This window comes from Callospermophilus lateralis, chromosome 2, assembly GCF_048772815.1.
Source record: "Callospermophilus lateralis isolate mCalLat2 chromosome 2, mCalLat2.hap1, whole genome shotgun sequence".
NCBI classification, from domain to species: Eukaryota; Metazoa; Chordata; class Mammalia; order Rodentia; family Sciuridae; genus Callospermophilus; species Callospermophilus lateralis.
In genome coordinates this window covers 190,187,853-190,210,703 of record NC_135306.1, presented here as the reverse complement: position 1 = coordinate 190,210,703, position 22,851 = coordinate 190,187,853, and the positions used below count along the sequence as shown (strand labels likewise).

The window sequence follows — 22,851 nt, the reverse complement described above, 5'->3', positions numbered from 1 at the left end:
GGGGACCGCGGGGTACAGAGGACAGGCCCAGGCAGTCGGACCTGGTCCTCACGCTCGCCCTGCCCTGGGGCTGCGGGCGTCAGGCTGGGACTCTGCACTGGACACCTCGCGCTGTGACCAGCCCCAACCACCGGCCCCTAGGCCTCGGCTTCTCGGAGTGCAGCAGGCGGTGGTGTGCCCCGTGCCACCCCGGGGCCGTCTTCATTGGCACGAATCCCGGGGTGGGAGGGCAGACTGCCCGAGACCCCGCAGAGGCCCTGAGCCCCTGAACTGCAGGAGCCACTTCTCTGGGGCCTGGTCCTGCCAACCTGATGGTAGTGAACCGGGGACTGGGCCCAGAGGGGACCTGACCCTTAGCCTGGGAAAGGAGCGTCTCTCCTGACCACGGGCTTCCTGTCCGAGAGCCAAGTAAGCACTCTTTGGTGTAGCGGATCACTATTTCCTCTTTTGCCCTGGCTGCCAGGAAGCTCAGTGCTCAAGCCAGCCCTCCGCGGTGAACGTCCCTCAGCCCGGATCTCAGACACAGTGGTTTCCTCCTGGGGTAGGCTTCCACCTCATTTTGATTTCAGCCATCCTGTGCCTATGTTGGGAGACTGCTCCAGTTCTCCTGGGGAGCAGCTTGGGTACGGGTCAGAAACAAGTAGAGCAGATTCACCCCGGAAGTGCCCAGTGACCGTGTGGCCAGCAGGAACTCAGCCCAGGTTCTGTGACGTACTCCTGTGTGAGCTTTGGCAAGCTGCTCAACCTCTCTGTGCCTCCCCTGCCACTTCTGAATGTGCGATATTAATGCCCGTGGTCTCGTAGGACTGCTGTGAGGGATAACTGAACTCTGTGCCTCGCTGACCCCTGGCGCACAGTGTGTGGGGGTCACTGGGGGGACGGGGTCCTGATGTCATCCCCGCTGCCCATCTCTGAGCACCTGCTGCCCCATCTGTCAACATAAACCACCCTGCAGAGCTGTCGCTAGGACCAGGTGGTAAAGCTTCCAGAAGAAACCACGGCACACAGTAGGTGCTCTGCCTGCGGTCACTCTGACAGCCACTCCTAGCTCTGTTCTGAAGGCTCAGCCTCCCATGAAGCCACAGGTGCCTTTGTCCCCTAGTGTGGAGACGTCTGTTGGAAGGTTTCCCTTTCTGAGTAAAAGAATGGCCACAGCCGAGCAGATGGTGTGCCTGCTGCTGTGGCAGCCATTTTGTGACTGTGAGGTAGGGGCACACACCAGGCCACAGGCCGGCTGGGGGCTTTCCAAGATGACCTCCAGGTCCTCAGCACCCGGGGCCTCGGGTCTCCTTACTGTCCCTGTTTTGCTGACGGTGAGTCGGGCCGGGTGAGGCGCTGCCCAGCCATGCAGACCGAGCAGTGCTGCCCCTGGGGCCACCCCAGGGCCCGGGGTTGGCCTCCCGTCCACCCACCAGGGGACCAAGGTCCTGGGGCCCTGCCGCCCGCGAGGGCGGGCACTTACCTGGCCCACGTTGAAGTAGAAGAGGGTCCCGGCGGCCACCTGGGCGACGAGCATCAGGAGGAGGAAGGCAAAGTACTGGGGACGGAGGGGCGCGGTCAGCGGCGGCCCAGCTGCCCCTACCCACCCGGTCAGGGCTCACAGCGGGCGGGGCCGCACTCACCAGCCCCAGCAGGCAGCGGACCTCGTTGACAGCACCCAGGCAGCCCAGGAAGCCCGTGAGCATGGTGACCACCCCCACGCCCACGCAGACGAAGGCGCCCGTCCTGAGGAGGCCGGAGGAGGTTTCTAGGAGGGAGGGGAGGGCGTCCACTCACCAAGAGCAAGACCACAGAGGAGGATCGGCCGGCCCGGGGGCAACTCGTCCAGCCCCGCTCCCCCACCCCTTCCCAACAAGGAACTGGCTCCCACCTCCGCTGGAGCCGCCTCCCCTGGATCAGCCGCGTCCCCACATAAAACTGCAACGCTGCGCCTGGATCCAGCCCAACCTGCAGCCCTGCTGTATTTTTCTTCCTGGGCCCTTCTCAGGATCAAGCCTACTCTGTCTCTTACTGCTGCTTCTCTCTCACTGTCTGCCCCTGCCCCCGTCCCAAGCATGCAGGCCGCGGGAGGCAGGGGCTTGGTCTGCTCCTGCTGGGCCCCCACTGGCAGGACAGTGGTTTGGCACAAAAGTGCCCCATGAATGGCTGTGGGATGATGGGTGTGCAGAGGCACTGGGTCAGATGGGTGTGCAGAGGCCAGGGACACGAGGACTCCCTTCCTGCCCACTGGCCTCGCTTCAGGGGCTTTCCACGCGCCGTCTCCGCTCTGACCTGAGCCTGCCCGGCAGGCACTAGGCTGGCCACTTCAGAGAGAGGGAAACCGAGGTTCAGAGAGGCCCCCTGGCAAGGGCCAGAGCAGGGACTGGGAACACGGATACCCGGGCACTTGTGCTGCCCAGCAGAGGAGGCTGTCCAGGAGGCAGAGGGAGGGCCGAGGCCTGTGACCGGCACACTGTCCATCAGTGCCCCGAGAGGGCCAGGGACCGGCACTTCTGCCCCCCAGCTGCCTGGGGGGACGCCCCACCTTGGCCCTGAGCGTCCCTAGGAATGACGCACAGCGGGGCTTGGGCAGGAGGCTCGGCTCCTGGTCACAGACAGAAGGGTCTGGACCCCGGGGGAGCCCGGGCAGCCACCGGCCTCAGGGTGCCAGGGCAGGGCTGCCCCCTGCCTGAGAGCCCGCTCCCCCGCAGCCCTCGGGTGGGCAGCCAGCTGTCCACGGGGACGGGGACGGGGACGGGGGCTGGGCTTTCCCTCCACTTCCTGTGCCCAGGTCCCAACACTTCCTCCTGGTGACAACTGCCAGGGAAAACGAGGCTGGCGTGGCCCAAAGGCCACCCTGTCCCCCTGCGGAGCCTGGGCGAGTCCACACCGAGTGTGTCTGGGGTGACCTGGGCTCCGGCCAGCTGAGGCCGCGAGGAGACTGCAGGGGACAGGGCCGGGGTCCTCCCCGGAGGGCGGTGGGGTGGGGGGTCTCCGGCCACCCGGGGCCTGGGCACCTGACCCAGGAGGGGCAGGAGTGCGTGCTGGGGGCACCTGCCCACAGGGGACCCACAGGGTGGGAGCAAATGGCCCGGGTGACCAGTGAGGCCAGGTGGACCCCAGGTCTTCTCTGTTGAAAGCCCTGGCTTGGGGCCCGGCGCAGAGCCGGGGGGTGTGGGGGTTCGGGGCGCAGGTTTGGGAGCCACACCTCCTGCGCCACCTCCTAGCTCCCTGGCCTGCTGGCTGTGTGCCCTTGGACAAGTTACTTCCCCTCTCTGTGCTTTGATTTCTTCCATAAAATGGGGCTGGCCCAGCCCCATGGGCTCCAGTGAGGATTCTACCAGGTAAGAAGAGAACCGGGTCAGGCAGGCCCAGCAGGCGGAGGTCGGAGCTCGGGTTCCCGTTCTGACCCTCTCTGGCCAGTGACTCCTAGCGATACCCCCACCCCGCCCCCGCAGGCTCAGTTTACCCAAGTGTCCACTGACTGGGTCAGCAGATTCCGATTCCTGCTTCTGACCCCTGGCACCCTCTGGAGTCCCAGGTGGGGTGGAGAGTGCTTTAAGTGACATGGACACCCAGGGCCCCACCCACAGCGATCAGGTCTCTGGTGCTTATCAACACACCTGCAGCCCAGGTCTGGCCAGGCCCCGGCAGGTGCCCAGAGGGCAGAAATGCAGGCGGGTCTCCAGACTTTGCCCTGGGGCGGGGCCCCCATGGGTGTGGGCAGAGGGGAGCAGGGAGCCTGGGCAGGTCAGGCCAGGAGGGTGTGTCCCCGAGGGCTGGGGCAGGGGGCTGGGGCAGGAAACCAGCCCTAACCCCCACAGGAGGCCCCGGGTCCTACTGGCTGTGGCCAGAGGTGGACCACACTGTCCCCATCTCCTGGGGAAGCCTGGCTCCCAGGCCCAGGTGACAGGTGTGGCCCCGGTCACTGCTCTGACCTGGAGCTACTTAGATCAAGCAGCTGTCCCAGGCCAGAGTCCAACTGGCCGCCTGGGCGGCTGCTGGGAGGGGAATGCCCAAGGCCACAGGCACAAGAAGGGCACCCAAGAGTCCCCAAGAGGCAGCCAGCAAGCCCGGGGGTCTTTGGCCCGGGGCTGAGTGGCCTGCAGCCAGCAGCTGACCTCTCTGAGCTGCTCCTCCGTTTGAAGGCAGGTGGGGGTGAGCTGAGGCGCGTCACCTCACCCAGCACTGGACATGGAGGGAGTGGCCCGGTCGTCCTGCCGGGGCCCTTCCTCCCCCGCACGCCCCGAAGCACCCAGCAAGTGCCCGGCTCGGCAGGCGCTTCGTGAGCACCGAGGGCCCCTGCGGGCTCTTCCTGCGGCTCCCTGACCTGCCACCCGCATTTTGCTGGACTGGTCAACGCAGGGACAGAGAACCCCAGAGGCTCCCCTGTGGCCAGGGTGGAGGGAAGGGACCGGAAACCAGGCTCCCTCGTGTCCCCTTCTGTCCAGGCAGCAGCCGCTCCTCTGTCCTCCTGGAGGCCCTGCGGGGGGACCCTGGGCACCTCGGAGACCACATCCCCGAAGGCGGCTGGAGGAGGAGGGACAGGCTGGGCCCAAGCACGCGGGGCAGCAGCCCTGCTGGGTGGCCCCCCGACTCCCAGGGAAGCTCCTTACGCAGGACTGAGACGAAGCTGCTCCTGTCGGCCAGGATCCACACCCCGAAGCCCAGGATGACCGCGCCCAGGATCTGGAAGGACAAGGGGCAGTTAATAGGGGACCCGAGAGGGTAGGGGGACAGGGCCTTGCCCAGCTGCCCCAGGGCCCAGGGGAGGAAGGGTGGGGGCACCAAGGCTGCCACCTCCTCCTGCCCTGCCCAGGGGTGCCAGGATGGCCGGACCCCAGCACACAGACGCAAGACCACAGACCGGGGGCGTCCCTGCCTGCCGCCAGCCACCTGCGGTCACGCTGAACCCACAGGGCAGCCTCCCGGCCTTTCCCGGTCCTTCCACTCCACTCCAGCCCGACTCAGGCCCTGGAGGTGCCCAAAGGGCTTCTCTAGCTGCCTGTAGCTCCCCGGGTCAGGGCCGGGGGACGGGACTCTGTAGCTAGGTGGCCCTACTCACCAGGCACTGGACGCCCCCACCCGGACTCTACAAAGGAAGGGCCAGGAGGGAGATGGCGAGGGGTGGAGAGCGCTGGACCCAGGGTTCCCTGCCTCGGGCCCTCCTCTGGGGTGACGTCCCCAACCTGACCTCAGTCCTGCAGGTGGAGTCCCTCAGGCGGCTGGGGCAGGAGACACCCCTGAGCCTGGGCAGAGGCCCAGGTCCCTTGAGGAGGGGGTGGCCTGTGTCACTGTGCCTGGGCCTGCTGGACCCCTGGCAGGTGACCCACCTGAGGGTCCTCCGTCTCACCAGCCCCAGTTCCCCACTCAGCGCCATCCATGACCCAAGGTCAGGGCCAAGGTCAGGGCCAAGGTCAGGGCCAGCGGCTGCCCCAGGCCTCCAGCAGCCTGTTCCATTCTTGGTAAAGACCAGAGCCAGGGCCGGGCAGGGCCCGGGCACAGAATGCCAGGGCACCCAGAGCACGCCGGGCAGCGGCAGTGGTTCTTAAAATAATGCAAAAAAAAAAGATAAAGAGGAGAAGCCTACGTGCGAGCGTCACATTTTGAGACAAGCCTCGACACCGTCCCTGTGGGGACCCTTCCTTCTGCCTCAGGCTGCAGGACAGAGCGGCGTCCTGCGTGGGCCTCCCCTGGGCAGCCGGGTCCCAGCACACACAGAACACCAAGGCTGGTGGCCGCGATGACGACGGGGGCCACCTATGTGCCCCCGGGGCTGCCCCCACCTTCCTGCTATTGCCATTTTATACACGGGGACGCTGAGGCCCGGCTTCACCTCTTGGGGACTGGAAGCCAGAGGGTGGTGGCCTGAGGATCTGCCTCTGGGATCCGTCTCTGGGGACAGGCAGGTGGCTAGGACACGGCAGAGGGGAAGGGTCCCCGGAGGTGGGCTCACAAGAGCCGCCAAAATCTGTGGGAAGTTGGGGACCTGGCCCCGGGAGTCCTGCTCACCTGCCCTGGGGTCGGGCCTGAGGGTCCCCAGCCTCACCAGGCAGAGTCCCCGCCCCACACAGGGACACTCAGAGGACAGGCAGGAGGGGGAACTGCCCCTCCAAAAAGGGAGTGGGGACAAGGCAGAACCCCCCCAAAACCCAACCCCGGTGGATGAACCCCAGGGCTGCCACTCCCGCCTGGTCCCCGGCCGCTGTGCAGGCGGATGGCCACAGGCTGGCCGTCGGGTGTGGCCAGCGCAGCCACAGGCCGCGGGACGGCCAGGAGGGAGAGCAGGCTAGGCAGGCGGCCTCCCGGGCCCCTCCTGTGAGCCGGGCCTGGCACCGTGGGCCACGCTCCGACCACCAGCCCCGCCCCGGTCTGCGGACCAGGCCCACGGGGAGGGGACACGGCTCCTCCCTGGACTGGCCAGTGCTGGCCTCCCGGGAGTTTGCCAGGGCGCTTGGTGTCAGGAGGGAGCTCGGGTGAGAGTGTGCGGGCGCAGGTGAGCGGGGGACAGCCATCTCCAGGCCACAGGGCCCCGACCCTCCCAGCAGGCACGAGAGGGCAGCAGCGTCCTTCCCAGGCCGGTGCCCTGGCGCCCTGGAGGGCCCTCCGCCACTCCCCCAGCTGTGCTGCTCCTCCTGACACGGGGACCCCCCAGCACTGACCCCCAGGAGGCCAGGTGCCTGCGGCCTGTGCGTGTCCCCACCCCGGCCTCTGTGGTCTCACTGTCCACCAGCGTCATCATGGGACTCCGGCCCAGCGTCCCCTTAGCCTCTGCCCCAGTGTGTGACTCGCAGCGGAGGTTAGTACAGAGGCCCGGGGCCGGGGACTGGTTCCAGGAACCCCCAGGATTTCAGAACCCGAGGCTCACGTCCCCGTCTAAATGGCACCATGTGTGCATGTGACGACACGCGTCCTCCCGGATGTGTCCCCTCCTCTCCAGATTCCTCACGATGCTTGGTGACAACGCAGAGGCCAGGGGAGTGGCCGCTGCACCGCACGTTTTGTCAACGTGGCGAGTTAAAGTCGGTGCCTGTCCCTGCAGACGGCTGTTTAGAACAAGGTCCCCTCGGTAGCTGGCTGGACCCACAGGTGCGGAGCCCCAGAGGCAGAGTGACAGCCTGCTGTGGAGTGACAAAGGCACAGCAGGTGTCACCTCCCTCCTGAGGGGTCACCTGGGCCAGCAGTAAGGCCTCACCCTGCCGGTGCCCTGGGGGTGCGGGAGGAGGCCAAGACCAGTCCCTAGAGCTGTGACCACGGGGGCTGGGATGGTGACAGGCAGGACACCCTGGCCAAGGCTGCCCTGAACCAAGCCCTGCCGCGGCGAGGCCAGAGCCCAGACCCTGCGGCCCGGGGACAGCACCAGAGCTGCCGCATCCTGGCCTGTGGCCCTTCTAGGGAGAGCTTGCCGGGCAGCGGCCTCCCAGAGGCCTGGCCAGCCCCGTGGGACACACCCCCTGTGGGGGAGCCCCGGTGCCCAGGCCCAGCCAGCCTCCAGGCCTGCTGCCCTTGTACAGGGCAGGGCACACAGGGCCTCACAGGGTCCCCAGGGAGGGCTGGGCTGAGCCAGGGCGGAGGACAGCTGGGCAGGCAGCGCCAGGGCTGCCCAAGCGTGTGCCAGGTCACACCTGCGAGGCACAGAGACCGCCGTGCTGCCAGACTTCCTGGGAGCCGCGGGAGCTGCAGGTGACGCTGCCTCCCGGGCCACACCACCTAGGGATGCCCAGCTCAGGAGCACAGGGGACAGACCGTCCAGGCAGCCCAGGGGACACTCTGGGGTGTCTCCCTCTCCTCCCCAAAGTCCATGTTTTCACAAAATTAAAGAAATCCCGTGGGGTCAAATGAGCCGCCTCTGTGTTACCTGGTCCTCCAGTTAGGGTGACCCGGGCAGGACACACCAGAGCCCAGGCCACTCCGGGGCCTCCAAGGCCCCTCCACGCTCTCATCTGGGCAGACAGATGCCCAGCTGGGGGGAACTGGTGGCCAGCCAGGGGATCTGGGGACGCAGGTGTGTGTCCCACTGCAGCCCAGAGGACTCCCCTGGGAGCTCAGGGAGGCTGCCCTGTGGGGTCAGTGTCGGGGGGCCCTGGGAGCCGGAGCCCTCACAGGCAGGCTCTGCACACGGACCAGGCCAGGGCGCCGTCAGGATGGACCCGGGGATGCCAAGGGCTTCTGCCCACAGCCCCTGAGGAGGAAGGGCACCCGGGTCTCCTAGCACAGGAGAGTGACCCGCGCTTCACCAGGGGGCCAGCTGGCCACAGCCCTTCCAGCCCCGCCCGCTCCCCTCAGGACTGTCCTCGACCGCAGCAGTCACCCCCAAGGTGCCCGCGACCCATGCCTCCGCGGGGTCTCAGCCTGGGTGGCCTGGGGGACCCCAGCCGGGTGGTGGCGGCCAAGGTGACCAAGGTACTTACGAAGAACAGCAGGTTGAAGAGGAAGAGGAAGTACTTGGTGACTTTGATGCAGGCCGCCCCCATCCTTCAGGTCCCAGAGTCCCCTGGAGAGAGGACAGAAGCAGGCAGGTCAGGGAGGGGCCGGGCTGGGGTGGGGGGCAGCCAGCACTGCCACCTCCAGCCCTGGCCACCTCATCCACCCTGAGGAAGCCACTGTCCCTGCTTTGTGGAACACAGGGGCCCAGAAAGGCTGGGTGAGGGGCCCAAAGCCACACAGCTAGAAGCGCGGTCCCCCGGGCAGTGTCGGCCCTGGACGCTGGGCAGTGAGGGCCTGGACATGCCACTCCACAGCACGGGAGGCCTCTCCTCCACGGCCCCAGGCCAGAGGCCAAGGGGGTCAGCCACCCACTGAGGACCCGGAGCAGAGACCTGTGGCTCGTCCCTCCGCCCTGCAGACTCCCTCCGGGACCAGCGCCTGGGGCTCTGAGGTCAGCTAAGGCCACAGGGTCCTGGCTTCTCAGAAAGGGGGCTGAGAGACCCCCCTCCAACCCCAAGGGAATAAACGGGCACCGAATGTCCAACGGATCCAGAAAACAGAACAAAAGACCATTCTCTCGCCCAGGGGTAAGATCCAGACAGCGCCTAGCAGCTGCGCCTCCTACGCGCGCGGTAAATGTTTTTTAAACAAAACTGGCCACTGAGTAGTCCGTGCTCTGTGGCCTGCTGTCGGCATGTCACAGGACACAGTCTCTACGCCGACAAAACGTCCTCCTGTAACACGACTTCACAGGCGGCACCGGAGTCGTCCGGTCGGCCAGGACCTACGGTTAACATTTTGGGGTTGCAGACTCCCCTAGAAAGCCACATGTAGGTAGCATGTTGCAAACAATTCCTGGGGGTTCACGGACCCCATGAAACCCCCTGAGAAATCCCAATGACCACAAGCTGGAGCCCCAGATCTGGAGAGGCCACAAAGGGGCCATCTGGTCCTCTAAGATGGGACTCGCAGGTTATTTCCAAGTTCCCCGTCACCCAGGGTGATGGAATCCCACACAGAAGGATCCCCCGAGAGGGGACCGGAGGGACAGGGAAGCGGGCTGCCCTCCCTCCTCCCTGAGCCAGGCAGCCTGGGGGGCGGGGGAGCAGTGCCCAGCAGCTGGGTCTGGACAGCTGGCCTGGGACAGCTGCACAGGCAGAGCTGGGAGGGGGCAGGGCAAGGCCACCAGGCCCAGTAGTGCTCCAGCGGCCCCTGGAGGGGAGGGGCGGGCCCCGGAGCACAGGGACGGAGCACAGGAGCACAGGGACGGGAGGGAGAGGCTGGCTCTGTCCCTTCTGAGCCTCTCCGTCACGCAGGTCCCCGGCCTCTCTGCCTTCAACAATGTCCTGTCCTCCTTGTCAAGTCCAGCCTCCATGTCATGCACCTGCCCTGTCTGGGGGTTGGGGACAGGCTGAGGGACAGGGCTCCCTGCCTCCCAAGAGTTTCGGTTCGTCCTTGTTGGACTGCACAGTGGCTCTTTTTAGGGGACAGATCTGAGCACTCCAGAAAGCAAGGAGAACAGGCCGCCCGGGGGACAGTGAGCGCCGTCCCCAGCGGCGTGGAAGAAGTCTGCAGAAACATCAGGAGGACTCGGCTACATGGGAAGGTGGCAGATGGCCTGAAGCCTCCAGGGACCCGGGCCTGGGGGCAGCAGGGGAGTGGCCGGGGCAGGCCCGCTGGCCTTAGCAACTGGCCCACAGCCTCCCCGAGAGGAGAGGCAGGACTCCCCCACATCAGGACAGCCGGAGGTCTGCGCTGCCCAGGCCCGGCCGGGGAAGGCCCTCGGGATGCGACACAAGGAGGGCCATTGTGTTCCCTCCCCGGCCCCAGCCCAGCGCCTGGCATGGCCCAGGCCTCAGAACCTGCCAGAACAGAAAGGGCAGAAGAAAGCCCCTCTCCGGAGCAAGGCTTGCTCCTTCCCACCAGGGAGGGACCTGCTTTGTCTCGGCTTGGCTGGCCTCTTCCCAGGACGCGGGGACGTGGGGCACGCTCAAGGGACAACCTGGCACAGGTCCAAGCAGCCCAGATAAGGCCCCACTTCCCAGGGGAACTTGGTCTGTGGCACCTCTGGTTCCCGTGAAATTGGAAGAGTGTGGCCGCGGCCCTTCAGCACCCGGCCTCAGGTCCCGCTGCCGTTTTAGCGTGTCCAGCAAGGGCTGCGACAGTGACCGCGCTCGGGCCGGACAGGCAGGTCTCCAAGCAGCCTTGCAGGGAGCGGGGGCTCAGGAAATGGCAACTTTAACACAGCAGACATGGGGGCTCGTGGAGGAGCGGCTGCAGGGAGGGGCCGCCGTTCCTGTGGATCCTCATAACCAGCCCTGGGGGGGGGCGGGCTTCCATCCCTGGGGACCTGGGGCTCCCACAGGCTAGTGACCTGCCTGCCGCAGGGCTAAGGCGCTGGGTCCAGAGTCCAAGCTGCTTCCTCCAGGAAGTGCTCCTGCTGGGCCGAGCCGAGGCCATAAGGGCTCTGTGGGGACAGCGTGGTCCCTGGTCCAGCTAGCCACTGGGTATCAAGGGGACAGCTCGGCGGGGCTCTGGTTGGACAGGCAAACCAAGGCAGGCTGCGGGGCTGGTGTCCCCTGGAATTCCGACCAGGCACCTCTGCGGGGCGCTCAGTCACTCACATGAATTGTAGGAGGCGTTAGCTGAGCTCTGCCGCAACCTGCGGGCTCAGGGGCAAAGAGGGTGCCCAAGGCCACCAATATGTGCACTGGCAAGGACAGCGCCCAGAACTCTGGTCCCCACCCTAAGCAAGAGGCCAAGGGTCTCCCTGTCGAAATGAGAGCCAGAAGGCCCTGGACCGCAGGCAGCTCAGGTGATTGGTAGGAGCCTGGAGGCCACCTGAGACTCCCGGGGGAGGGGGGCAGCGGGCGCAGGAGGCGAAGGTCCAGGACGCGTCCTTCTGCCCCACAGGTGTAGAGTGTTTCTCCTCATAGTAACCGGGAGCAGGACGGGAAGGACATTCTGCACCCTGAACTGAAGAGGAGACCGTCCTCCAAGACCAGGGGGACAGCTCGGCCACGGCAGGGGACATACCCAGTTGCCCCATGATGGAGTGTGGCACCTACTTCAGAGAGCCCCCAGCCACCACCAAGCCCGGCGGAGACCCTGAAGCTGGATGCTGAGGGCCCGGGCTGAGTCCCACCTGGGCCTCCCACACTGAGGGGTGGCCTCTGCCTTTGGTCCAGGTGGGGGGTGGAGCCTCTGGACAAAGCCAGCCCCTTCCTGTCACTTGAGTAGCTTGCAAGCTACGCACAGATTTTACTTTTTGTTTGCAGGGGGGCACCAGGGATTGACGTCAGGGCACTCGACCCCTGGGCCCCATCCCCAGCCCTATTTCATATTTTATTTAGAGACAGGGGCTCACTGAGTCGCTTAGTGCCTCACCTTTGCTGTTGAGGCTGGCTTTGAACTCGTGATCCTCCTGCCTCAGGTGTGCTCCACTGCACCAGGCCAGATTTTACATTTTTTTAATATGAATATTTTAAAGATTAAAAGGACATTTAATTCATGGAAATGACATGAAATGCCAATTTTTGCCCCATAAACAAAGGCTTTTGGCCGCAGCCATACCTCCCAGCCTAAGACTGACCAACTGGCCTTTTACAGGAAATCCTGTAGCCTGGCGTAGGGCCTCTATGTCCAAGCCAGGGTCAGTAAGAGGCAGTGAGGGTAAGGACACCCTCAGCGTGGGGTCTAGGAGAGACAGGAACAGCAGGCCAGGTGGCAGGAACTGACGGCTACTTAGAGAATACGCAGGGTCCTCGTCAACCATTCGAACCCCGGCTCTGCAGTCACACAGCCCCTGGGAAGGGACTTCCTGGGCCTCCTCTCCTCCCTGTGGACTGGGCACCTCCTGCACCTTGTCACCTCCCACTGTAGGGGCAGTGAGGAGCCCGTGAACAGGGCAGGCTCAGTGTCTGAATGCCCGTCCGTTGGCGGGCTGGCTGGCTGGGTACTTGCAGAAACGAGTGCTGAGTATCGTGTTTGCAGATGAAATCAAGCAAACAGAAGCTCCCAGGGCTGTGCACTCATCTGCACTCCAGGCCTCCTGCGAGGTGCGTTAAATACCCTGACACCCAAGGGAATGCAAGCGCATCTTAGGGAAGGTTCTGGAACAGTCATGGAGTGCAGGTCAGCTCCACAGCAGGTCAGTTGGGCGTTTTTAGGCAACTATAATTTAAATCGACCAGAGGTATCATTTTATGCCAAACCACTGTACAGTGAAATCATTTTGCTAATATCTTACTAACTTCTACGGAGGCTCCTACTCTGGCCGGGCTGGTCTCCACGGCACTGCATCCCCTGGCCCCCGACACACCCTGGCTAAGGGCTTCCTTCTCAAGGGGCCAATACTGGAGCACTCCCAGAATAAGCCCCAGCATCCCACGGCCCGGGCTGGAATGCACGGATCCTGTCACCTCCTAGTTGTGTGACCTTAGACAAGTGACTTAATCTTACAGAGCCTCACTTTACTCATCTGCAAAAGGAGGAAGAGAAAAGATATTTTGCAAAATTTTCCAGACACTAAATTAGATAATTGGGTAGAAGGCCCAGCGTGACGGGCGGTCAACAGCTCTTCGGTTGCACGGTCACTTCCTGCTCTGTTCATCTCCCCTGTGGACGGTGAAGCCTTGGGGGGAGACGAGGTGCCCTTCATGAGATCAAAGTAGGTGCCCAACTGTATTGCCTAACAAAAGGCTGGATGGGTGGATGGATGGATGGACGGGTAGATGGGTGGATGGATGGATGGATGGATGGATAGGTGGATGAATGGGAGGTTGGATGGATGGGTGAGTGGATGAATGCATAGAAGGGTGGATGGGAAATGGTAGGATGGATGGGCAGATGGGTGGATAGATGGGTAAATGGTAGAATGGAGGTGAGATGGTGGGTGAGTGGAAGGATAGTTGGATAGAGTTGGGTGAATGGATGGGTGAATACACAGAAAGATGGACAGATGGATGGATGGGTGGATAAACGGGTGAATGGACGGTTAGATGGGTGGGTGAATATAGCAGGATAGAGAGATGATAGATGGGTGAATGGTGGAACACATGGATGGATGGATGGGTGGATAGACAGAAAGATGGACAGAAGGACAGACTGATGGTTGGTGGCTGGGGCAGGAGGGGTAAGGAAAAGAACACCAGGATTTTAAACGCTTAGCCATCTGGAAGGGGTCTGAGACCCACGGCCTGAGTCGGCTGAGACAATTTGCAGGTCTCTTCTGTCCCCGCCCACGGGGTGTGGCAGGCGGCATGTGGGGTGCGCACCCAGGGAGGACCTGGAGATTGCTGAGCAGCCCTGGGGAGAACCAGGACCCCAGCAACCCCAGGCCCAGAGACGGGTGTGGGTCCTTCCCTGCTCCCAAAGGACACCAGCATGTGACCATGCATAGGTGACGGCCCTCCCGGTCCCCTGCTCACCTGACCAGTGACGGGTTTGGACCAGGGCAGTGTTTCCCGGAGCGGTTCCTCAGAAGACGAGTCTCGGAAGACACCTGTGCTGTGAAGAACAAAGATGGCGCTGTCACCTGGCCCTGAGCTGCACGCACCCTCCCTGAGAGCCGCGTCCATTACACCAATGGCGTCCTGCGACGCCCAGCACCCGGCACCCCGCACCCGGATGGAGCCTCTCCCAAGCCACCAGGGAAACCCTTTCACTTAACGGCTCCTAACACCGCACGGGACACACCTAGGAAATGCCGATCCACAGCCAAGGAGGTCCCTGGGCCCTCCACCCACCGAGCTCAGACCAACACCTAAGTGGCAGCTCAGGGCTCCTTCCGTGCCCCCGTTCTGCCACATCTCAGTCCCCAGCATCTCCTGCCTGTTCAGCCAGCGGGTCGCAGGGTCCACCCTGGCCCCCACCAAGTCCCAAAAAGAAATGCGCCCTGTCCCTCCCCTGCCTGCAGCCATCCAACAGGATGCAGCTGACAACTTTTCAGTTATAAAAACTTATCAGCTCTTAAGTGGCTGGCAAGGCCCTTCATGGTTTGCCATGCCCCTCCTCTGTCCCCCTTATTTATGTCACCTGCTCTCCTTGCACATGCTCATTTGGTCTCTTTCCTACATCCCAGTACATCTGGCTTTATCTACCTCAGGACCTTTGCACTTGCAGTTTCACTGCCAACAACACTCTTTCCAGAAATCCTCCTGTAGACCTCAGCCTTCTTCAGCTCAGAAGGCTGCGGTCCTCCTCCCCAGGCCTCCCCTGAACACCTGAGCTGTCCAGAGGCATCACCCCAGCCACCAGTAGAATCGGATGATGCCCCTGCCCTGCCTGAGAAGCACTGCGGGGAGTCAGGCTCTCTACGTGACTCAGGGGTCTGTCACGCAGCCCTCACGGCAGCTGCCCAGTTTGTTCACTGGTGTGGACATCCCCAGCCAGACGGCAGCTGCCCTGAGAGGAGGGCTGCACCTGCCTCCCCCGTCCCCAAGCCTGCCTGGCGCACGGAAGTGCTCAGGACGTGGGTGCAGGAGCACAGACAGGGAAGGGGGCCTGGGAGGCCAGGAGGGCTTCTGAGGGGCACATCAACTTCCACCCGAGAGGAAGACGCAGGACGCAAGAAACGGCCAAGGGACTTAAAGTCAGGACAGGGACGCAGCCACATCAGTGTTTACAGCAGCTCAATTCACAACAGCTAAATACGGAACCAACCCAGGTGCCTTCAGCAGGCGAATGGATAAGGAAACCGGTACACGGAGTATTACTCAGCCTTAAAGAAGGAAATCATGGCATTTGCTGACGGATGGGGCTGGACGCTGTCGTGCTAAGCGAGATGAGCCATCCTCCAAACCCAAGGCCAGTGCTTCCCCTGATGTGCGGATACGATTCCACATAAGGTGGGGGCGGAGAGCAGGGGGAGTCTGGACCGGACAGAGGGGAGCGAAGGTGGGGGGCGGGGGGGGTGATGGCAGAATGAATGGGACATCGCCCTGGTGCACACGCGACCCGGGTGGCTCTCCGTCATCACAACCCGAGAGGCCTGCTCGACTTGTGTCTGTGTCAAAGTGCACCCTGCCGTCGTGGTCGACCAGTCACAACAAACGAAGACAAAAGAGAAGAAATGGCATCGCGGGCAGGGGACAGTGGTGGGCAGGGGACAGTGGCGGGCAGGGGACAGTGGCGGGCACGGGGTGCCTCCGTCGAGGCGGGACCTGAGTCTCTTTAGGGCAGAACAGCAGGTGGCACCCACAGACCCCACCACGCAGTGGGCAGGCTCATGTCCCCACGCTGTCCCCTCTAGCCACGTGCCCTGCCCAGGAGTGCCCCCGGCCTTGGTGGAGTGACCCTGGAGCTCTGAAGTCACCGGCCCCTGTCCCCATGGCCAGAGAGCCTGGTGATGGCTCTGGGGTGAGCCCGGGCATCAGGGTGAGGTCTCCCTGGGCGTTTGCACGTGCAGAGATGGACCGCTGTAGCTCTGTCCCCAGAAGGCCTGGCCCCTCTGCTCCCACGTGGGCACAGGCTGACCTAGGTGTCCCGGTGTGGCTGTGCCTGGCCAGGGACAGCTGGCTAGGATAGTGTCCCATGGGCTCTCCGCCCCGTCCTGAAGGCCTGTCTCCTCGTCATTCACCGCCGGGCAGCATCGCTGGGCAGGAGACCCATCGGGGCAGTGAGTTGTCCGAGGGGCCCAGAGACCGCAAGAGGCCGCAGGTGACCCGCCAGCCCGGACAGAGCCTCAAGCAGAGGATGTGCGGTGTCCAGCCCAGGGCTCCCCTCCCCTCCCTGCCGCCCAGCCCTGCCCCCCAGAGCGTGCCGGAGACACAGCGGGCACAGAGCAGCTGCCCCCAGCCTGGTTCCCACGGCGGCTCTCTGGTACCTGCCCCAGGACCTTGGGAAACACCATGGAGCCGCTTCCTCATCTGTGGGTGGGATGTGGGCCCCGCAGGACCCCACAGGTGACTGGAGTAACCCTCGGCCATGGCAGGGCGCTGACCCTCTCCTCCCAGCCCCTCCCGCCTTGCTCACGGTGGCCCTGGACGGTCACTGCACCTCTGTGCTTCAGCTGTCCCCCTGGGAACGGGAGGGGCTGGGTGAAGCCAAAGTCACAGCTGAAGGGCCGGGCATTCAGCAGGGGCCTAATAAACGTGACCGAAGGTGACCTGGAAGTTGGTTTCCTGCCAACAGTCGGAAGTCCTCTGGAGGCCAGTCCTGGCCTGGAGGCCTCTGCCGGGGACAGCCCCTGCTGCTCCTGGGCCAGGGGACCAGAGGAAGGGCTCTGCCCCTGCTCTGGGTGGACCCACGGGCCATCTGAGGCTCGGAGGTCCAGCCTGTGGGTGTCTGGGACCGACCGCGGGCGTGTCTGCCACTGGGGCGGGGAGTCGGGGAGAGAGGCAGCCGGCCGCGGCCGCCCCAGAGCTCTGGACCTTGTCCTGGTCACCAGGGAGAGCAGCTGGTCCCAGGCGGCCGCCGTGTTTGCCTTCATGTTTGATGGGTGACTCCAGGGGCTGACCTCTACCTCCCACTACCTCATTCTCCAACTTCCAGTCTTATCTTGTTGTTGTTGAAAACAACACAAAACAAACAAAACAAAAAGTGGTTTCCCTGGGTTACGAAGCCTGCGGCCACCCAGCAGGATGGACCTCAGCTTTCCTTGAGATGGACTCTGAACCCTGGCTCTGCTTCCTACTTACTGCCCCTGAAGGTTGAGGAAGTGGCCATCTCAACATAACTCACTCATTTGCTGGGTGATGTTGGGAAGTTACTAAACCTCTCTGGGCTCCCACGTCCTCACCTCAAGCACTGAGATGCTGGTGGAACCCCATCTCCTAGGGCTGCTGGATGATTGAGACGTGTGGACAGAGCTCTGGGGGCACTGCTGGCCACTCAAACACTAGGGAGCACAGCCCTCCTGCCCCACCTCCCAGGCTGGGGAAACGTGTCCCCAGAGGATTTCAGAGCCCAAAGTGTCACCAGGCGACGGGGCTCGACTCCGGGCACTTGGAGGAAGGAGGCCAGCAGCCACCCTGCCAAGCTGCAGCCAGAGTGACAGGCTTGTCTGCCCCCTGTCTGGACCCACTGTCTCCTGGAACCCCCGGAACCCCTTCCCCACTGAGAGACTGTGATGCCCACTTAACAGGGAGTCGGAGGCTCCGAGCGAGGCCCAGCGTCTTGCCCAGGGTCACCCAGTGCCGGAGCCACGACTCAAGCTCAGGTTGACGGAGACCCGCGCTCCTTCCTCGCCTGCTCTCAGGTGGGTGCAGTGGGTGGTGGAGCCGGCGCCCCACCCCTCCACCCCTCGTCTGTGGCCTGTCCCCTCCCAGCCTGACCCTCAGCTCCCTGTCAGCTTCACCCGGCCAGGACGTTCCCTCAGTGTGCTCATGAGGCCAACAGGTGTGGCCCTTCTCTGGCTGGGGAACCTCCGGATGAAGGAAGAGGACATGGAGGGAAGGTGCCGAGTGACACCTGGTGCTCCCCACCTGCCCCCACCCCTGGCCTCTGTGCAGCCAAAGACGCAAGCAGAGGCTGAGCCGTAGCCTCTGGCCTCGGGCCTCCCACGGTCCCTCTGGGCTGGTTTCGGCTTCTCAGCAGGCTGCTGGGGCCCCGGCAGCCCCTGCTCCCTCCAGAGGCTGGGTTCCCAGGGCCGTGAGCTCAGACCCACAGGCTGGGGAGGCACCTGGCATCACCTGGTCCTGAAGACCCTGGGTCCACAGGAGACAGTGAATCCCGGACTCCCTGGGAATGTGTGTCTTTAGCAGACATTGGGGGTCGGGGAGGGGACTGGTGGCCTGTCTCACATGGTGGCACTGTTTGGAAATTGCTCAGCGCCCTGAGATGGAGAGACGGGGTCCACTTGGCCTGAAGTGGCTGACCAGGGCTCTGTCCCTAAGGCTGAGGAACCAGCCACCTCAACACGGCCCACTCACTTGAGGATACTGGATGGGAAAGAGAGGGACATGTGGGGACTGTACGAGACGCTGTCCAGGAACCCCCAACTCCAAGGCTCTTAATAATAAACAGTCCCCAGACCCTGGAGGACCCCTCTCCAGCCCCCCAAGTGGGCACAGAATAAAGAACCAGGTGACAGGCACTTTGAATTGAAAGAGACCTAAATTCCGGTCTCATTTCTCAGAGCTGTGTGCGACATTTGGCGAGTCACCACCCCCTCGGAACCTCAGTATCTTCCTCTGTAAAATGGCCCATCGGGGCTTTTCCAGAAAGAAGACGGCTGAGGTCACCTGACAGAGCACGTGGGCTCGCAGAGGTGACGGCAACGCGGGGGACGGGCTGTTTTAGCCCTGATGGCAAGGAGTCCCCTCCTGGCATGGCAGAGGGGCATGCGTAAAGACCTGGGACAGACAGAGCTCCCACAGACTGCCCAGGAGGTCACTGTCACCATTGGGGTCCAGCAGAGGGCAGCCTGAGGCGCAGAACACGCCCCCCCCAGCCCGACGCCGACCACAGGCTCAGGAGGGGTGGCACTCGCCCGGTCACACAGGGGACAGTCCAGCTCCGCACGCAGGCCTCTTGCTCTGAGCCCACAGTCACACCCGCGCTGTGACTGGGGGTGACGAGTGAAGCTAGGTGTCGCGGGCAGCGCCCAGACCCCGAGGGTGGGCCCGGTGTCTGCCCTTAGCTTCTGGAACTGTCCTCACTGGGCCAGGCGGGCTCCCAGGGCCAGGCCGAAACACGGGGCTCGAACACCAGCTCCTGCCCAGAGCCCAGCTCAGACAGTGTCCCCCCAAAGTGAGTGGCCCCTGGGGAGCTGCCCTCCCAAGTGGCCGCTCCCTGCCTTCTCCAGCAGGGGAGTCCCCACCGGGGTGACCCCAGCCTGGACATGGGAACGGCGGACGGCCCTCCCTGTGTCAGAGACGCCCAGTCTGGAGGTGGCATAAAGTAAACAGTGACTGACCGCAGGACAGGGTCCCATCCCCCTCTCGCCAAGGGACAAGACGGGCTCCTCAGAACACAGTCCCCAGCTTTCAATGACAAAGCTGACAGCGGTGGCGCTGAGCAGTCACCTGGCCTGGCTGGCCCTTGCCATGACCCCAAGAGAGGAGCGCAGCTTTTGTTAGGCTGGAGGGGATGAGGATGGACCCCGGGCCCTCGACCCCTGAGCCCCGTCCAGCCCTGTTCTGAACTTTATTTAGGGGCAGGGCCTCCCTGAGCTGCGCAGGCCTCACCATGGCTGAGGCTGGCTTGGAACTCGAGATCCTCCTGCCTCGGCCTCCGGAGCCGCGGGGATGACAGGTGTGAGCCACGGCGCCCAGATGCTTTTGATCCCAACTTACAGCTGAAGAAACTGAGGCCCAGGTGGCAGAGAGACTCGCGCCCGTCCCACAGCTGGTGTTGCCGGGAATCCCACAGCAGTCGGGCGGAGTCCCTGTGCTCAAGGGCCACACGGGGCCACCTGCAGAAGGGGCGATGGAAGACAGGGGCCAAAGACCCCTCCCCTGAGGGTGACGCAGCCTCAGACTCAGGGCCACCACGGGGCACTTGAGCGGCTTCATGCCCACCCCCAGCCCGGCCACGTGGGCTGGCCAGGGCTCCCCACCCCGGGGACAGCAGGGTCCTGTCAGCCCATCACTGAGGGAACTTAAAAGGCAAAGGCGGGCGGGGCAAGGCCACTTCATCCAGGTCCCCTTCCCAGGACAGAGTCCCGCACAGACCCCAGGGCACCGCCTGGCGGCTGGGAGGACGGCCCCAAGGACAGGGCGTTCACAGGCTGGCCGGCCACCGGCCTGTCACTCCACTCTCCTGAGTCTCGGCTCCTGCGACTGTAGAATGGGTCACAGTCCCTCCTCCGAGGCACAGGGGCTGTCCTGGGTTGGGGCACTGAGGGGGACACCAGGAGGGGCCAGGGCCTGCAGCTCCAGGACAGCTCCAGGCCAGGAGGAGGACAGGGGCGTGGCCTCTGCCTCCTCTAGGGTCCCACCTGTTCCGGTCCCAGCCTTCCTCTGTCCCCTCCCAGGACTGCGTCCGGACACAGGGGGCCTGTGAGCCCCAGGTCTCGGGGTGACCCGCACCCAGCCCAGTCGCCGTCCTCTCCAGCCCTGGGTGCCACCCCCACGGTCAGCCGCGCTCTGGGCTCCGGGCCTGGGCGGGGGCTGGGCTTCCCACAGTGAGGGCTGCGTCCCTGGCTGGCCGCGGGGCGGTGGCCACAGCCAGACGCTTGGCAGCTCGGCCAGGAAACCTGGGAACAGGAGCGGGCACTGCCTCTCAGGGCGCCCGTCCCGGGCTCCTGGCCCCTAGGGTTTCCACAGGTGGCCCGGGTGACCTCTAGCCCAGATGTACTCACAGGGCGGCCACAGGCCAGCCCTGCTGGGGCTCTGAGATGCCCGGGCTCAGAGGCGTCTGGAGGCACCATGAGCGCCCGGCCGGGGACGGGAGGCGAGGGACAGGGGCGGACGCCCTGGGAGGCGGGGTCGGGGGTCATTGTGCGCAGGATCCCGGGGCTCCCCCTTGCTGGCCTCGGGGAACCCTGGGGGCAGCCGGCCCAGCGAGCAAGCCCTGTGCCCAGCCAAGGTCCCACCAGCAACCTGTCCACTGTGCCCGCGGGGCCACCCCAGGGGCTACCCTGAGTGTCCCCCTGACAACCCCATTTCGGAGCCTAGGGCCCTGTGTCCCCTTGGGACTTCCCGAGGGCCCTGCAGCCCCAGCTCCTCACCAGCCCTCAGCCCGGCCCCTCCCGGCCCCTCCTGCCCGCCCGGGCCTCCCGCAGACCCCAGGGCCAGCGGACGGGCCCAGGGCCCCGCAGCCCCACCAAGACTCCCAGCAGGCCTGGGCCTCGGTCACCCGAGGATGCTGGGCTGCTCCCTGAGGAAGCAGAAGCCGGAGAAGGAACCGGACCAGGTCCCAAACAGCCCCAAGGAATCCCTGGGCCCCGGAGCTGCCCACCCCACATGGTCACTCACGCCCCTTCCCTCCCCGTGCGGTGGGGACAGTCCCTGTGTGACCCTGAAGCAGGGTGGCAATCAGGGGCCCTCCACCCTGACCCTGGACACCAGCTCCCTCTCACTGCTCCCCAAGGAGGGACAGCAGCCTCTGGGAGGCAAAGCCTGGCCAGGGACGGGGGTGGGTGAGGGCAGAGAGTCCCGACTGGGGGTCCAGGCGGCCTGCTTCCCTGCCGGGGTGGCCCCGCTCTGTCCCTTAGGAGGTGGGAGCCTGAGGAGTGAGAGGTCCCAGCACAATAAGGGGAAGTGTGCTGATGACTGTCACTGTGAGGAGGTCTGGGCCACACGGGGTGGGGCAGCGGGACGTGCGGCCAGGCAGAGAAGGAGCCTGTGCCCCCAGTGGACCCCAGGCGCCAGGCCCGGGAGGTGTGTTGCAGGTGGGTTCACTCAGGGCCTCACACCTGGGCGGGAAACTGGGCTCCCTTCCCACAGGAAGAAAAGAGCTGAGAGGGAAAATAGACCGTGACTTCAGAAAGCAAAGGGGACATGTCAACGAGCGGCAGGTACTGGCTCAAGGGCTCTGTGTGGGAGCCCTCGGGGCCCCCACATCCCCACCCCTGCTGGTCCAGCACCCGCTCATCAGAGGGAGTCGGAAGTCACGGAGAGGTGGGCCCCTGCACAGGTCGGGAACGTGGGCTCGGAGAGGAGTCCGGGCCAGGCCAGGTCCAGGGAGGCCTGCAGCACCCGACCCGTGACCTCTCCAGGGACCAGTGACCTCTCCAGGCTCTGCCCAGCCCTCGCCCAGCGCTACCCAGAACAGCTGGAGCTCAGGCCTGAGACCAGGGCCCAGCCCGGGCCTGTCAGAGGGCTCTGGCGGGGACAGAGTCAGCCTGAGCCGCTGCGGGGAGGGCCCGGCAGGCCGCGGGCACTTTTCTCCCTAGAGCCTCAGGAGTCCTCAGTGAGGAGAGGCCCCTTGCTGTTTTTAGGAGAAAACAGGTGACTTGCCCAAGGTCACCGCAGGAGAGCGGTGGTCCTCCGCTGGCCCGTCCCCAGGCGCAGACCCAGGGGCCCTGGCCCTGCCCGCGCAGGCGCCTGGCCCACCTCCACCTCCGCCAGGTTAACTAACCGGGTCAGCAGGTTCTCCCAGTGGAGGGACCCAGGACAGCAGAGAGGGCTTGGCCAGGGGATCAAGGCCTGGGGTGGGGGAGGTGGCTGGGCCAGGCCAGGAGGGACCAGGACGCTGTGATGCAGCTGGCCAGGAGTGGCCTCAGGCAGAGCCACAGGGCCCAGGCTCCCAGTGAGTCTGGAAGATTCCACACGCACAGCGCCTTTGGGAAGAAGGACCCAGTCCCCAGGAGAGGACAGCCTGGGGACGGACAGCCTGGACCCCTGTCCTCCCTGGCCAAGAGCCGGGGCCCCTCAGGCTGGGAACAGAGTGGCCCGAGTCGAGTCTCAATATGTAGGAAGCGGCTGGGGTCACCACCCAACTCCAGGCGGGCAGCAAGGACAGCACAGGCCAATCCCTGGTCTCTGCCCTCCGCAGCGGCAGGACCCTGGGCAACTCACTCACCGTCACCTGCTGGGGGAACAGGCTGGGTGACAACAG

General features: G+C 64.5%; 1 protein-coding gene across 1 annotated transcript in view; it reads right to left on the bottom strand.

Moving 5' to 3' along the window:
- Cd82 (CD82 molecule) overlaps positions 1-22,851 on the bottom strand; it is a 40,240-nt gene that overhangs the window by 7,528 nt on the left and 9,861 nt on the right. Inside the window, exons 2-6 of the mRNA XM_076844354.2 lie at positions 13,836-13,914; positions 8,391-8,473; positions 4,596-4,668; positions 1,623-1,747; positions 1,463-1,537 (exon numbers count right to left, since the gene is read on the bottom strand). Coding sequence (XP_076700469.1) covers positions 1,463-1,537; positions 1,623-1,747; positions 4,596-4,668; positions 8,391-8,453 — 336 coding nt within the window. The 5' untranslated portion in view covers positions 8,454-8,473; positions 13,836-13,914. The remainder of the gene's footprint in view (positions 1-1,462; positions 1,538-1,622; positions 1,748-4,595; positions 4,669-8,390; positions 8,474-13,835; positions 13,915-22,851) is intronic.